The sequence below is a fragment of the Pelodiscus sinensis genome, chromosome 3 (assembly GCF_049634645.1).
Source record: "Pelodiscus sinensis isolate JC-2024 chromosome 3, ASM4963464v1, whole genome shotgun sequence".
In the NCBI taxonomy this organism is placed as follows: Eukaryota; Metazoa; Chordata; order Testudines; family Trionychidae; genus Pelodiscus; species Pelodiscus sinensis.
In genome coordinates, this window is record NC_134713.1 from 195312297 (window position 1) to 195329610 (window position 17314).

The 17314-nt window shown below is 43.9% G+C and overlaps 1 protein-coding gene across 5 annotated transcripts in view; it reads right to left on the reverse strand.

Annotated features, from left to right (window-relative positions):
• The window catches only part of RALGAPA2 (Ral GTPase activating protein catalytic subunit alpha 2), a 383681-nt gene that overhangs the window by 244844 nt on the left and 121523 nt on the right, over positions 1-17314 (reverse strand). For all 5 annotated transcript variants that reach the window (XR_012903061.1, XM_075925792.1, XM_075925789.1 and 2 more), the window contains 2 exons: positions 16301-16538; positions 7253-7417 (listed from right to left, as the gene is read on the reverse strand). Coding sequence is in view for 4 of the 5 variants with exons in the window: in XM_075925792.1 (XP_075781907.1) it covers positions 7253-7417; positions 16301-16538 (403 nt within the window). In the remaining variant the exon portion in view is untranslated. The remainder of the gene's footprint in view (positions 1-7252; positions 7418-16300; positions 16539-17314) is intronic.

Sequence of the window (17314 nt, forward strand, 5' to 3'; positions counted from 1 at the left end):
GTGCATCTCAAAACTAAATTAATGCAAATTTCTTCTCTCAATTTCTTTTCTGTTTCTCTTAAGTCTGAGATGTATGGAGTCCTCTCTGAAGTTCTGCAGGTGGTTGTACATTGTAACAGCCATGTGGGCCACACCCACTTCTTTGTTTGGCCACCAGACAATTCATTTCTATATTGTGTACAAACTCTGAAAATATGACATGTAACAATAACTTTAAAGGCAATCAATAAACTACATATAGTGACCCACAACTTGTAAATATAAAAATTAAATGTTGTCCATTTGCTAAGACACCATGTGGGGAAGTTAGAAATATGAAAGATGCTGCTAGCAGAAAGGAATTGATTACTTAAATTTTCCATTCTGCAGTCCCAGTGTTTCCCCACTTCTGAGGTGTATGGGAAACAGAAAGCAATGAACATAAGTAGAGAGGGATAAAGAAATAGACTGAAATAGGGAAAGTTCTCTCCTAAAATTAAATATCAAACTGGAAAGCTGTTTGTGGATCATCGCACGTAACACATTCCTTCTAAAGGAGACCTCTGCTGAGGATAGCAAATACACCATATGTGCAGATCGCGCGGCGCCAGCAGTGCTGGCTTGTAATCTACTCGCCATGGGAGAGAAGATTACATGATTTGTCGAGCCCTGACCATATATACCAAAGAAATACAATGAAAAAAGTGAACACATTATTAAACTGACAAATCAGATTTAGTACAGAAGGTGAGGTGAGGGGGAGGGGAGGAGGGAGGGAATAGCTATTTGAGTCAATGAATGGCTAATCAGGGGTCATAAATGGGAAGCTATTTTGTAATGCTTAAGGTAATTAGCATCTTTGTTAAGGCCCATTCGTAAAGTGTCAAATTTAAGGATGAAAGAAAGCTTTCCCTCTGTAATCTGGTGTTAAAGTCTCTTTGAAGTAAGATGCATGTATAAGGTCATTGAGACTATGTCCAGGTAGGCTGAAATGAAAAGCAACTGGTTTTTCCTTGTGAAGATGTCTGATTTGTGGGCATTAATTCAAAATGCTTTGAGCGTTCTATTGCCGAGTCTACCAGATCTGAAAACCAAAGGACTCCTTCACCAGAGACACACTAATATCACCTTTACTTCCTTTTGCTTTATCTTCTAAAACTCCTTTCGTAGAAGTGAAAGAGGTGGGAATGCATAAAAGCAGGCTTTGGGACATCTGTGTAACATTGTAGCCATCTCAAGTGATACAAGAGCTGCTCTGAGGAATCTATACCCGATTTCAAATCAGAACCTGATTTATCATGCACTTCACTGAGTGGTTTCACATCTTGAGGATAAATTCATGGACACACTTCATATAGGAACGCTGATTCATATGTATGAAAACAGATGGCCCAGTAGTTGGAAAGAGTGAACTATGGATTGTCTCTGTGTTCCTTCTCAATAGTGGTAGCAGTTCTGGATCTTCTTGAATCTGTTCAGTGACAGGTAGACTTTGGCTGCAGAAGTGTCTATTTCAATTCCCAAGTGAACCATTTTTATGAAGGAGATCAGGTAGCTCTTCAAGGTTATCACAAAACCATGCACTTGAAATATCTCCATTGTCTGAGCTGTGGTGCTGTAAGCTACTTCTTTCATTGGAGGTCTGAGCATATCCCAAGTGGGATACAAGTGAGTGTTCTAGGACCTAAAACTGGCTAGAACCACCACCAGTGACTTGGTAAGGACTCCGGAGAGGTCAATGAATGACTGATGTGGCAGAGGAAAAGACAAGTTTTTTTTCCTTCAAGCCTAAATCTGTTAAGGGATTTAACCCCCCAACCTACCCAGATGGATCCCTCCTCCTCCGACTCTCACTATGAATTATTCTGAAGCTTTTGATCAGGTTTTTCTGCATTGGAGTCACAGTTCCTTGGGGAAAGGAAGGAGGTCCAACTCTCGGGGTACATCTACACAGCAGGGCAAAACTTGAATTAAGCTACACAACTTCAGCTACATCAGTTGTATAGTTTAAGTTGAAATAGCTTGCTTTGTCGACAGAACTCAATGTGTCTGGACGCTCTTTGTCGACGGAAGTTTTGTCGACAGTATCTGTCGACAAAACTTCCGTCGACAAAACGTGGTAGTCTAGACGTACCCTTAGGTATCAAGCTGGAGAACTGCAAGTGGCAGGCACAAACTGCATTAGGATGATGAATCATCTCCAGTACTGCAGAGAGCAGAGGAAAAGTCTACACACCTCAGAACTGTTGGACATGCTGTCCTGCTAAGTGAATTCCACTGAATAATACGTTTCTATTATTAAGAATACTATTAAATAGAAAAGAAAGAAAAAGTGAACAGACACTTCCTGCAGGAAAGATGGAATATTAAAATTTCAGGACCGTGTCATAGTGCAAGTACAATTAAACGAGATGTCAGTGCTAGGATTCTAGTGCTATATGCCCAAGAAGTGAGCTTTGAAACCAGATTCTGATATCACACCTGTCACACAGCACATTTTTGCATGCCTCAGAACCATGTACAAAGTCTGGCCCCACTTAGACATTTATTTAAATGTATACACAAAATAACCAACGGCATCCACTTCAGGCTCCAAGGGCCCCTGCCATAAATTATGTAAAACATGAAACTGCCCACAGAACACCTTCAGTTCTAAAATATCAATCTTATGCCAGGACTCTTTATTGGGTCTGCTGGGTTAGAAAATTGTCCAATTCTGGCAGAATTTTTCTCTGTCTGACAGTAGTAGCGCAGAAGCACCAACGCTGACAATTTCCTTGGAGTTGCTTGCCACCCAGCTCCATCCCAGGTCCTGCCCCCCTCAGCCTTTTCTCCTAAGGTCCCATCCCCAACTCCACCTCTTCCTGATCTGCCTCTTCCTGCTCCTATTCTATTCCTTCCCCTGATCATGTCCCACTGTCACTCCTTTTTCCGCACTGCCTTCTGCATGCTATAGAACAGCTATCTGGTGGGTCAGAGATGTTGGGAGGGAGGATGAATGAGCTGGAGGGGGGGCAATGGGTGGTGAGCACCTGCTATTTTTTTCCATAGGTGTTCCAGACCCAGAGCACCAGTGGAGTTGGTATATCTGACATGGGGACATTCAGAACTATCCATTCTCCTCCAAAACTGCATCTATGCATACAGGAACAGTCTTCCCCTCGACTCCATGAAGCTCTTGCAACTAACCCACAATGCAGCAGCCAAAATTTATACTAATGATTTTGTTTAAAATTTTGGCAACTGAGGTTCCAACTTCCAACAGATCATAATAATGCACTGCAGTGCTCTCCTGCACAGTTCACATATATTAAGTTCATTATTCTTTTAAGGGACTAATACATTGCAATGCCACACCTTAAATGGAGTTACCCAGACATGTTAACTTAAACACCGGATTAGATAAAACAAAATAAATGTATTAACTAAAGAGATAGAATTTAAACAAGAACAAGCAATGAGATACAAATCAGAAATGGTTACAAGAGAAACAAAGATAAAATGCTTTCTAGTGCCTAACAAACCATATAAGATTTAAAGCAAAGTTTCTCATCACATGCCTCTAGCATCATTACTGACTATATCCTTCATTTCCAGCAAAAAATCAAGAGATAGGGGGGCTGTGGAGGAAGGAACTCTCATGGTGTTTGTCCCAGCCCCTTTTCTCGTCAAAGAATGGTCACTTTATAGGGGTGGACCATTAACTTCGTTGACATCCGGATGTGGCATAAGTTTGCCCTTTGTCTTTTAGAAATTGGTTTAGCCATTCCCCAGACTTATCTGGGAAATGCACTTCAGTCATGATTTCATCTTATGTTAATAAATGTACAGATAATGTTGCTATGTGCATTTTACCATGATATTAATGATCAGCAAGTTTTGAGTTTTTAAAAGGATTCCTCACAAGCAACATTGTGTTATCTACATGCTTTTGCTGCTGCTCAGGAGAGATTTCAATGCCCACCCAGCAGATTACCAAAGCACTCATAACTAGGTTTTTCATTTCTACTGGTGATGCACATTCACACATGCCTCAGTGCACATAACATTTATTCTGCATGTGGATGAAAAAAATCCACACATGGATGTAAAAGATTTGAGGGAATGATGCTCAGAAGACATGTCTGTATAAAGATTATTATAACAGGTGTAGGGTATGAATACAGGGGTGCATTTCACCATATCTTTCTCCATAAAAGGCTGCAGTAGTGTTAGCTCTAGCTAAGAAAAAAGAGAACGTGAACCTCAGACATCTCACACTCAAAACAAGATTCATACCATTAGGCAACAAACCATTTGCTTGCCACAAGTTGTCTGTTTCTGGTCTGAGTGATCACAGTCAAAGTTAAAAAAATTCTCTGTAGAATGTCCTAACGCTTATGATCAATGGGATTTTTCAGAAAGAAGTCTCGAGTAAAGGTGTGACTGTTTTTCACTGGTACAGTTGTGCCAAACTTAGTTTCCCAAAACACATACATTTTCCATATTATCTTATAAAATATTTTAGTCTAACATTTACTTTTCATGAGAAGACTCCTTTGATATTTTATGACATCCTCCAATGACAAGAGTAAAGGAAACTCTGTATCTACTGTTCCTGAAGGAAAAGATTTTTTAAAAATATTGACTTCCCCACAAGCCACGAATGGGCTTCCAATCCTGGGAGACCCACGTGTGTTTTCACTGACAGTGTCTCAGAGTTTGATGGCAGAAAGGACCATTATGTCATCTAGTCTGACCACCTGTGTATTCGAGACCATTAATTACATCCAGTTACCCCTTTATTGAGCCCAATAACTTGCATTGCACATGTCCGGTATTCTCTGATTTTTTTTTTTACCAAAGAGTGAAAATATTGGACTGTCCAGTAGAATACCGACACCAGGCAACCCTAGCTGGCGGTGCTGGGACTGGACATGAGAGGCAGTGGGAGACCACTTACTTGCTTTTGCACAGCTCAAAGCACCATAGCCCAGGCACTGCCTCCCACTGCTCCCATTATCCAGATTCTGACCAATGGGAGCAGCAGGGAAAGCCTCCAGGAAGCATGTCCTTGTGCTTCTGTTTTCTCAACTGGGGGAGGGGGAAGGGAAGCGGCAGTGCACATAGCTGCTTCTAGCTCCACTTCTTGCCTGCAAGCCAGATTCAGTGGGGAGGCTCGGAGCTTTCTCCCCACTTCCCCCGCAGGTAGCCAGCACTGGTGCTCCAATTTTGTGTGTGTGGGGGGGGGGGGAGGCTGCAAGGTTGGAGCACCAACATGGGCTCCCTGTTGCAGGAGTGGGGAGGGCTGAGCTGGAGCTGCAAAAGAGCCATATTTGGCTCCCCACCAAACCATAGGTTGCTGACCTCAGAGCTAGATCGACCTTTGGTCTGACCCAGTATGGCTGTTATGTTTTCTCCTCTTTCTTTCAGTCTTTCTAGAAGAAACAAATAAGAAAAAAAGGAAACTAGAGAATTCCAAGCTACTGTATATATGTTTTGAGATACTGTACATATTTACTCGACCTTATTTTCAAAAGTGTTGTTGAAAAAAATCAAGTAACTTATTCAGGCACCTAAAATATGGATTTAAGAGCTTAATTTGTGTACCCATTTTTGAAAAATTGTCATTATGCACAAGACTACAGATGTGCATTACACTTCAGAATAAGAAAATCACAAAACAAATGTAAAATGACCCCTCTTTTGAGAAAGTATGAGATGTAATAAAATGTACAAGGATATAAGTTATGGATGTTAGGTATGAATAAATACAAAACATTTTATTAAGGTTAGCTTTATTAAATAATTATGATCATTTAAAAATATTGTAATGAAAAACTGGCAGTTTACAATTAAGAGATTTTATCCACTGGTTGTTAAAATGATAGACTATACTTTATTTATTAGCTGACATTTTTACACTTATGCAAATATAGTATTTTGTAGGAAGTGGCTTTGTTTTGTAGCTTTTTTCCATAAACTGTAATAAGATAATTCCCAAATAACAGTATGTATTATAATATTTACTACTATTCTGTAAAGCTTTCATTAATTAAGTTGCTTAACCCATAATTTACAGCTACTACAATTATTTAATGAAACTGAAAAGCATTTCTATACCTCCATATAATGTTTACCAAATACTAAGCTGTGTAGTTCATAATTTAGTGTGTGTGTGTGTGTGTGTGTGTGTGTGTGTGTGTGTGTGTGTGTATATAGAGAGAGAGAACCTATTCACAACGAATACATTAAAATACTTTCATACAGAATCCTTCACCAAAAAAATCTAAGGGTGTTTTATAATTCAGATCTGGTAAAAGCAGGGGAGAGAAAGATTATTGTGAACATATATTGTATTTTCTGTAACTTATTACTATCTGACAAGATTATTCTGAGGTGCACAAAATATATGTAAACATCAGCAGGACATGAAAATGTAGGTATTCGTACCAATACTTGAATGCTTGAAAGGCTGAGCTAAGTTTTAAGGCAGGGATGGGGAACTTCAGGACCAGGGACCAGATGCGGCCCCAGGCTTGCCTGGATCCAGCCCCTGAGGCTCAGGGCCACCTCCCTGCATGGAAAGCCTGCACTGGCACTCCAGTCCCCCATCACAGCCCCACCACAGTGCTGGAGTACACACAATCTACTAGGCTGGGGCTCCCAGGTGCTAATGTGCAATGGCAATGTGAGGAGTGTCTTTCTCCTTCTCAGTCGGGTGCCACATCAGTAAGGTTTTTGTGTGTGGTCCTCAACTGATTTTTCTGTGGGTCAGTGGCCCCCGACCCAAAAAAGGTTTCCCACCCCTATTTTAAGGTATGAAGCCAAAGTATCTCAATTTACTAGTAAATGCTGACATTTCCTGGGAACAGTGGGCTGTGAAGATGCAAGTTATTGTTTTAATAAGAAGTTAGTCTAATGTCTGAAAGGCAGTCAGGCCAGCTACAAAATCCAAGGTTGTACTAATACATATTTTATAGTATATCTCTACAGTACACAATACTTAGCTAATCATTCTTTATTATTGAGACCATTTAAAAAAACCAACAAAATATTACATCCTTGTATCCTACTTTAGTAGATAACAAACCTATCCTAGGTTATATCATTGTAATATGTTTTTATTCACTTCAAGAATACAACTGATCTCTTTTTCTAGGTGGAAAAAAAGATTCAGAGACAACTTTGCAAATATTTTTCCTAATTAAAAATCACAAGACGACATAATGTTTTATAAATGTATTTCTTTCAATGTATTTAGTAAAAACAGTAAAAGCACTCAGTGCCTAACCTGTTGCTCTTTGTCGGACTATGTTTCTTGCTTTCTCGACTCCTGGTGCTCCAGAAGTAGTAGCACTCCTGAATCTCATTGGTTCCACAACTTCAGGATGACTTCTCCAGCTTAATGAAAATGATCGTCCCACTGTAGTTGCCTTCTGAGGATCTGAAACTCCACCTTTGAAATCAAGTAAAAGCGACATCAATCTAGAACATTTACAATTACACAGAGTTGTGTTTCTATGAAAAGAAACTAAAATGGGACAAACTTTAAGCATATTATTTTTCACAGAAAAATATTATTCAAAATAATTTAAGAGATGCCAAATATGGAGAAGCTATATCACAAAGCTCCTCTCATTGTTTCTTCTTTCTCTCCATTTTTCAAACAAAGTTATATATAATATCAATGGAATAAAATGATGTACTAAAACTTGAAAATAAATCAATTTAATGATTCAAATATAAGTATATTGCCTCTTGACAAGAACTCAAGACTTAAGTGTCTACATAGGTTTCTAGAATAATACCATATTGTACTAAGATGAATAAGTAATGTGTTCCTTAATTTATATTCAAGAATCAAGTCACTGACATTAAGAGTCTACTTTGCCCTCCCAGCCAACTCCCTGATTTTTTTAAAGGGCGCTAAAGCTGTGAATATGTACTTCCTTCCACCTGATTTCAGTGCAGGCTTCTGGGTGCCTGACATTTTTGAAAATCAGGCCACTTACAGGCAGTCCCCGGGTTACGTACAAGATAGGGACTGTAGGTTTGTTCATAAGTTGAATCTGTATGTAAGTCGGAACTGGCATCCAGATTCAGCCGCTGCTGAAACTGACTGCCAGTTCTGACTTACATACAGATTCAACTTAAGAACCCCAGGCGTCCCCAAGTCAGCTGCTGCTGAAACTGATCAGCAGCTGATTCCAGGAAGCCCGGGGCAGAGCAACTCTGCCTCGGGCTTCCTGTAGTCAGCCACTGGTCAGTTTCAGCAGCGGCTAACTTGGGGACGCCTGGGGCAGAGCAGCTCGGGTGCTGCTGGCTTGGTCCAGTAGCGCGGCCGCTCCTCGGCACTACTGGACCAACCCAGCAGCACCCCAGCTGCTCTGCCCCAGACGTCCTGATTCAGCCACTGCTGAAACTGATCAGCAGCGGCTGAATCAGGACTCCTGGGGCGTAGTAGCTGGGGTGCTGCCGGGTTGGTCCAGTAGCGCCAAGGAGCGGTGCTGCGGGACCAACCGGCAGCACCCCACCTGCTCTACCACAGGCCCCAGGCTTTGCTCCACATCTCCCTGGTCTGCTGAGGGGGGCACTAGCTGCGTCCCCCCCAGCAGACCAGAGAGACGCAGAGCAAAGCGGCGCAGGACCCGGGGCCGGACCCGCGGCCGCTTCCAGATCAGCTGGAAGCGCCGCGGGTCCAGCCCCGGGTCCTGCGCCGCTTTGCTCCCCGTCTCCCTGGTCTGCTGGCTCCCGCAGCAGACCAGGGAAACGGGGAGCAGCTTTTCTCGCCCCAGAGGAGGCAGGCAGCGGGACCAGGCGTCCCGCCGCTCCAGTCCTCCGGGGCGAGAAAACCCCCGTTCATATCTGCGGATCTGACGTAAGTCAGATCCGCGTAACTCGGGGACTGCCTGTATTTAGATGCCAAACATTAGACACTCCTCTTCTTTTTTTTTTTAAATAATCTTTGTCTATATCCTTCTAAACCTTTATTCCTTTTTTGAGGCAGTAGAGAAAACTATAAACTCAACACTAGACCTTAAGTTTATTAGGCACTTTTTCTGAATCTCAGATTATTCATGGTCAGCACCCCTGGCCTTTGGGAATGGTGAAATTGGATCTTGGATTTTTTGAGGGAGATCCCACATCAATTGGCTTAAGGTAAGAGGTGGGCAGCACAGCTTGAATCTCTCTAGTCTAGCACTCTCTAGTCTGGCAATATCCATGGTCTAGAATAATTTTAGTCAGATGTCCACTAATCATGGGTACAGACAAGTTTCGTTGCAATCCCATAAAGTTTGTTAACAGCTCTTAGTGTTCTGTGCTGTTTAGTTCCAATTTACCCCCCAAATGTCTTTTAAAAGCCCAGTAAGCAGTGGAAGTATTGATAATGCTGCTAGACAATATTGACCTTCCATGGTTTGGCTCAGAATCAGCCAAGGTCCTGAGGGTGGAGGACTAGAGAGGTTCAACCAATACTGTCATTAATCATAAGGTCAGTGTAAGCTTCTCCCTAGTTAATGGCCTACAGTATAATGAGGAGCAGCAGCCTACTAAAAACAGATTAAACACAGTGAAAGTAAGGGATTCCTGGGTTTTAATCCTGGTTCTAACAGTAACTCTCTATATTGTCTTGGGGATGAAATTCTGTGCTGTACATCTAGGACACAGTACAGACCTTGCAGCCCAGAAAAAGCAGATGCTAAGATGTCTAAGACCTTGTCTATATTATGAGATAAGGTTGAATTTATTAAGGTTGATTTTTAGCACCCAATTTGGTAAAGTTGAAGCTGCATGTCCCCAGTGTGCACAAAAATTCGAAGTAATATGAAGTAGCATGTCCCCTATAATGTGACTACCATTGACTTTGAGAATGATGCACTGCGAGCAGCTCTCTCACAGTTCCTGCTGCACCTTTACATTCTGGGTTATGCTCCCAGTGTATGCTGGGACCAAAACTGTGCAGCACATGGTTCTGGGTACATGTCAAAGTCCCATAATGCACTCATCTCCTCCTTTCCCCCGAGCTTGAAAACAACTGCAAACCATCTTTTCATGCCTTTTTTCCCCCTTGTGGTTATCCATGCAAATGACATGGCAGGGAAAGCATGGGACTAATCCAGTAGCAAAATGGCAATCATATTCACTATGGTGTGACTTATGCTGGAGTAAGTCCAGAGGGTATCTATAGTCCGGTGGAACAAGGATGAATTTTAGGAGGCCATGAATATACACTTCTGCAAAGTACTTGGGTTGAGCAACTGTCCAGCATTCAAACCTCTTGATTCAATGGAATGCCAGTTCTGATGCTGTGAGACAAGCATAGACTGTTAAGACTGGACTTGGGTGCAGGTATGGGACAAACAGCAGTGGCTGAAAACTTCCTTGTGAGTGAGTAAGGCCACTTTCAGGGAAGCTTGCAAATTGCTTTCCCCCACCCTGAAGCACAGGAATCCTGAAATGAGATTGGTCTAGTAGAATCGTTGGACTCTTAGCTGGAGAAGGTGAGTCTAGGTGTTGTGATCGGTGAGGTAAGTATTCTGCTGCTGGTGGTTGGCAGATACAGGAAGATCCCCTACGTGATGATGGTGTGTGGTCACGCTGGGGACGATCATCATATGATCTATGATAGCGCTCATAATACCGCTCAGAACGCGACGGGAAGGAGTGATGAGACGAGCATGCACTACCATGTTGGATATAATAGACATGACACGGAGAACATCTAACAGACCCGTACGTTGAGAATCGGGAGGGTGAACGAGATCGTGAACAGGATCGACATGCCTCTAAGTATACTGTATCCCTATAATTACACTGGCTGTACGTGACCCGTGAAGGAGAAACACTATAGTCAGGATAGCGACCATGCCTTGCTGGTGAAATAGCTGGAGAAAAAGACCTGTCCTTATAGTGGGTCTTTGACAATGACTTCCTAGGTCTTGAAGCCTCATCTATCCCCGCAGCCACAGGGTAGCCAGGCACTGAGAGGAAATGAAGCGGTGCCAGGGAAATCAGCTGTTGCTGTGCTGATGCCAGTGCCGGTAGAATGCCCGGTGCCGGGGTTAACAACAGTGCCGAGGCTGAGGCATCGTAGTGTTCTGCCTCGGATACCGGTGCCGGAGGGGACTGTGCGATTACCATCATCGGGGCCGGTGAGGCAGGTGCCGTTACAGCCGGTGCCGCTGAAGCCGGTGCAGAGCGGCTGGTCAGTTGCGGCACCAGTGCCTCTGTCAATTTCAGGGAGCGCGCAGCTCAAGCCAGTGCAGACTTGCCTTCCAGCTGCGGCACTGTTCCCGATGTTGGTGCCGAAGCTGCTCTCACTCTCGAAGGTGGGGGCTCTCTCATGCCAGCCCCAGCAAGTTGTCCAGACCCCCCGGGGGTCACCTTGGAAGCCCCTGCTGATGATGTGGCTGCCGCAGGGAGAGAGTGCGTTCGGGACAGCTTTGATGTTTTTGAGACAGCTGGTCCCAGAGAAGCTACTCTCTTCTTACGCTCAGAGGTTTTTGTGGCTGCAGGAGGGATCGGGTCAGGCTGCAATGCCTTGCCAAACATTAACATCCTTGTCTTCATCTCCCGCTCCCTCCGAGCTCTTGAGGTTAGCTTGGGACAATGGGTACACTTTTCGGGGACATGAACTTCCCCCAGGCACCTGATACAAGTGTCATGGCCGTCAGCCGTTGGCATGGCTTCGCGGCACACTGAGCATTTTTTAAGGCCAGTTGATCCAGGCATTGTCAGCAGTTAGAGAAACTGAATGCCTGTGTAATCCCCGTTTTGGGTAGTCAATTTCACCACTTTAGCGCTTTGCTGCAGCGCTTCTCAAAGAGAAGTGGTTTTGAGAGAAAAACTTTTTTTTTTTTTTTTAAACAGAACAACAAGTAACAGGAACACGACTAACACTAAACTTCAACTATTTACAGATAGAAAACTATTTAAAAACATCACTGAAGAAAGAGTTCAGGGAGCTCCAATTGCGACCTGAGGCTGTTGAGAGGAACTGACGGTTGCCGGCTCACGCGCGGCTGATCAAAGGCGTGAACGCTATCCTGGGGAAGCACACATGCGCGAGCCGGCGAAACACAGCTATGAAAAGTCTCCGAGCCGCGGTGCCGGGACGGGACCCGACACCTAGAGTGGAGTACCCACAGGGCCACTCAAAGAACAACTTGAAATTCCAGACAACTATCCATCAGTTGGGAATCAATTAGAAGAGAGGAAATCTACAGTGGGGGCTGTTGTGATCCAAGTAGCCAAGGCAATCAATACCATTCTGCTATGGAGGGCAGAGACTCTTGGAAACATGCAGGACATGGTGGAGGGCTTTGCCATGATGGGGGTCCCTAACTATGATGGGGCTACAGACTGAATGCACATTTTTATCTTGGCACCTGACCACTTTGCCAAAGAGTACATAAACTGCAAGAGGTACTTCTCGATGCTGCTGCAGATGCTGGTGGATCAGAATGGCCATTTCACCAACATCAGTGTGGGATGGTCGGGAAAGGTGAACATCGTGTGCATCTTTAGGAATTCCTGCCTAGGCAGGAGCAATGCAAATCAGAGAGGCTTTGAAAAACAGCTTTATGAATGGCCAGACAGCAATAGGAGAGTCATAAATATTGCTCTTAATGAGGTGCCCCTGCATTAGCTGTGCTAGCCTGTAAACCCCCCAACACCTTCAATGCAAGCCATGAAGACACTGTTGTTCAGAAACAATGGCTATGTCTACACTGGCACCCTTTTCCGGAAATGCTTAAAACGGAACAGTGTTCCGTTATAAGTATTTCCGGAAAAAGCGCGTCTACATTGGTAGGATGCTTCTCCGGAAAAGCACTTTTTCCGGAAAAGCGTCCGTGGCCAATGTAGATGCGCTCTTCCGGAAAAAAGCCCCGATCGTCATTTTCGCGATCGGGGCTTTTTTGCGGAAAAGACTACTGTGCTGTCTCCACTGGCCCTTTTCCGGAACAGTTTTTCCGGAAAAGGACTTTTGCCCGAACGGGAACAGCATAGTTTTTCCGGAAAAACACTGACAATTTTACAGTAGATCGTCATTGCTTTTCCGGAAAAGCAAGCGGCCAGTGTAGACAGCTGGCAAGTTATTCCGGAAAAGCAGCTGCTTTTCCGGAATAAGTGGCCCAGTGTAGACACAGCCAATGTGTTTTTATTTAGGGAACACAGCAGTGACAGAAAAAGAGTTCAGGGCAGGGGGCTGATCACAGGTGAGAGCAGGAAAGCCTTTTGCTCCAGAATGCATCATAGGGAGTTGAGTGTGTGGCTGCACTTGACTCCCTCCTGTTCCCTCACTTCCTCTCCTTCTCCCCCTCCCTCCTCGGGGACCTTCTACAGTCCCTGGGAAAGGAGGCTATGAAACTCATTGGGGAGGGAATGAGGGTCTGCAAGGTCTGGAGAGGTGCTTATGAATGTGGAAGAGCGCCATGCAGGTCATCACATCTGCCATGACCATCAAGACTCTCTCCTGGTTCTTCACTTTCAGTTCCCTGCATGCTCTCTGGTCCTCACAGTCCACTCGCCTCTCTCCTGCAGCAGCGTATTCCTCCACTCACTTAATTGCTCCCTGTCCCAAGTGGGTGGATTGCATTTGCTCCTTGAAGAACATGTCCTCCCTAGCACAATTTTGCCTTTGAATGTGTGCTAGCCAGACAGTTGGCAGAGCCAGGGGAGTGTGCAGCATGCTCACTACTACACCTGCTGTAATAAAAAGTAAAGGGCAAACTTAACAAGAAATACATTGTTAAGTGTAAAACCAAATCTCTTAACATAAAAGGAAGGTCTGCCTAAAGACAATAAGGGTGTATTATGTACAAGGCCTCAGTTTTGCTTTAAAGCACCCACTATATAGCAGGTATGCCTCAGAGATCTTAAGGGAAAAGCTGAACTCGCTTTGGTGGCAGGTATGGTACGGGACAGGCAAGGGCTGGAGCCTGCAGGAGGGAGAGGTTCCGGGCATGGCAGCAAGGCAAGGCTGGGCAGGGACTCACGTGATGGCTGTGTGTTCATCACCCTCCATTTGCTGGGAGAGTGCAACTTTCCCTTCTCACAAGAGCATACAGATGGGAGGGGGAAGAGGGTCCAGGAGTGGCAGCAGGGCAGGGGCTCACACCATGCTAAATTGGGGATGAGCAAACAGAGGTTTACTGCAGAGGCATCAATTAATCGCTTCCCTTGCTTCACCCAGGTTGCCTTCTGCGATATCAGCCTTCTCCAAATCACTTCTCCAAAGTGATAAGGAGTGGATGCTGATTGAATGGGGCCAGAGTCCTGGACCTGCAAAGCTTTGTGCTGCAATGACACCAGACCACTTACTTCTGGCTTGGTGAGATAAGGTGTCCTACCACGGAGCACAAAAGAAGACAAGAAACCTTGTGAGCAGCATTAAAGAGTTCTTCTATGAGAGCTTTATGGAAATGTACAGGGAGGATTCCCATTCCATCTCCAGACACGTTAACAAGCTGTTCTGGGGAGCTCCTGGTGGGTAGGCACAGTGGCTACCACAGACCTCACCCAACTGCCTTAAACCATTTGTAGCAAGATAAAAAATGTGTTCTCACCAGAAGTGCCCTCCCCTGATCGATGCCTGGCTGTGAGACATCCTGAGAGAAGGGGATTGTCTCCAAAGTTATAACGAGTTCTTGGCTCTTGGTGACCTTATTGCCCTGTTCACCTGCTGACCATCCTCCTCATCATCATTATGCACGCTGTCCTCCACACTACTGACAGAGGTTGCCTGAGTGTCTTGGGAGGAATCCAAAGACTGACTAGGGAAGCTGGTTGGGTCCCCTACTCCAAGATCACATGCAGCTTCTCAGAGAAGTGGCCTGTTTGCAGCGCTGACCCAGACTGTCCATTTGCCCGATTTGTCTTTTGGTACGACCGCCTCAGCTCCTTTATTTTCATGTGGCACTGCTGGGTGTCCCTGGTGTATCCTTTCTCCTCCATGCCCTTTACCATGTTGGCACAGATACCTGCATTTCTTCTGCTGGTTTGTATTTCTGAGAGAACACATTCTATTCCTCTAGTATCTTACTAGACCAGATGCTCGATGAGGACCAGAATCTCCTGCATGCTCCATGTTTGGTGTAACCCTGGGCATTCATGGTCAGGTGTGCTGCTGAGGTGTGCTGCCTGCTCAGAGGTCTGCTTGCCATCCTGTCCACACAGGGAATGAAATTCAAAATTCCTGGGGCTTTTCCTGAGCAGTTGAAAATCCTGGACAGAGCAGTCACAGTGGGGCATCTCCCAAAAGCCCAGAATGTTGGCTTTCACAGTGCTGCATCTGCATGACCCTAAATTCTACCATGCAAGGCTGAATTTACTGTTACTCTTCATGAAAAGCAGAAGTACTGAAATCGACTTTAATGGCCCTTAAAGTTGACAGTGGTGGTGTAGACTTTAGAAAATGGATCGAATGTGGCTAAGTTCAACCTAAACTCCCAGTGTAAACCAGGCCTAAATCACCTTTGTACCTTCCTGATCCTGAGTTGCTTCAAGGGCTAGAGGCCTCTGGTATAATTTAGACAACTGTAGGGGTCTGCCTAAATGATGCTAACCTCCTGTGGCTACTCTATGGGCTTCATCACTGCAGTACTGTATCACCACTCCTGTCAAACATGCTCATCCTGGCATCAGTCCCGCCCCTTGGCTTGTGAATAAGTCCTTAAGACCATCTTCTGCAGTGCCTGTGCCAGGTGAACAGTCCCGGGGCTAGTTATAGGCCTACAGGGGCTTTCTGTACTGCTCTGGACTTTATACCCAGCATAATAGGGTTAGTGCAGGGGAAAGGGTCTGAGTTTGGGTCTTTTTACCTTAGCTTTACCACCTGGGAAATGGGAATTGCATTTATCTACCTCACAGAGCTCCATCCATGTTTACCAAGACAGTTCAATTAGTTAACTATTGTAAATTGCTACATTAGTGGTGCTAAGATTTATAAGACTGCACACAAAATCGTCCACTGGCCCCCAGACTCTTACATAAACAGATTTATTAAAATAAAATGCAATACAATTAAATTACATTAAAAAGGAATTCAAGAGTTGGTGTTTATGCACAAATTTCAATACAAATAGCCATGCTTTTTTCCTACTACTACAGTAGAGACTGGTTAAGCACTAAATACCCATCCATATTTAAAAATAGTTTTTATAAAAACAGATCGATGTAAGTATCTTACTAGACCAGATGCTCGATATTTTTGCATGCAACAATACTAAGTAAAATTGAGTGCATTTTTTCAAAGGCATCTTTGCAATATGTAAAGAACCATAATGAATATCTTAATTTGTTTAATATAAAATGCACTAAAGAAGAGAGACTTTACCTTTGCCTCTTTGTTTTTTTTCCTTTTGCTCACTTAATTTATCCAGTGGTAAATTAGTCATTTCAACCCCATACACCGTTCTTGCTAACACTGCTGTTAGAGAATCCATGATGTTGGCCCATTCAGTTATCAGTTCCTCCCAGTCAGTAAGGGAAGATAGTACGCTGAGCAGTTCATCCCAAAGTTCTCGAGAAATGTACACACTCAGATTTGCTCGGATCCAAGCCACAATAAGAGTCTGGGAAATAGGAAAGCAATGACATTTTGTACATTTCTAAAAAGCATAGAATTAAAAATTTGGAAACAGATTTCCAAAGACCAAATGAATTTCTCATATTTAACAGCTTATAACATTTTCAATTCAGACATTAAAATGAGAATTTTTTCTTTGTTATTCTTTACTTTCAGAGGATGCCACTTCCTGAGGCTGTTACTGAAAAATGATTAAGAACTACAAAACATAAATCAAAGTTTCATGGGAGTTAAAAAAGTAGCAGTTAACAGACACCGGTGTATTATGAAGCAAAATTCTGCAGCAATAATGCCCCCTTATTTCAGCAGCGTATCAGGACTTAATTCTGTGTGGGAGAAGGAGATGGTCAGGATATGTATCCATGGAATGGAGAAATGGAAAGGAGTAAGTAGTTCCCCTCCCTTTCCATCTATGTTCCAGTAAGAGTAATCCAGGCCTGCACTCGCTGTGGAAATTACATTCATTCCTACTTCTTTTGGATAACTCCGTAGACAAAGACTTAGCTGCCCTACTGCTCTGATTGTTAAAGGGTCTGAACTTTTTGATGATCTTGGATCTGAGCTGCTACTTTCAAGAGCACTACCTGTGGAAACCTGATTAGGCCTGGTAGGCATTTTTTCTCCGGTTCTGAGGAGGCTCTTTGAGAGCACTTCTACATTCTGTATCCACCTGGAGAAGGAATAACAGATTGAGCATTTATCACGCACGTGTCTTGCTCCAAAAAAGGCAACTCAGTTGCCCATCATTAAGGGTGTGTCTAA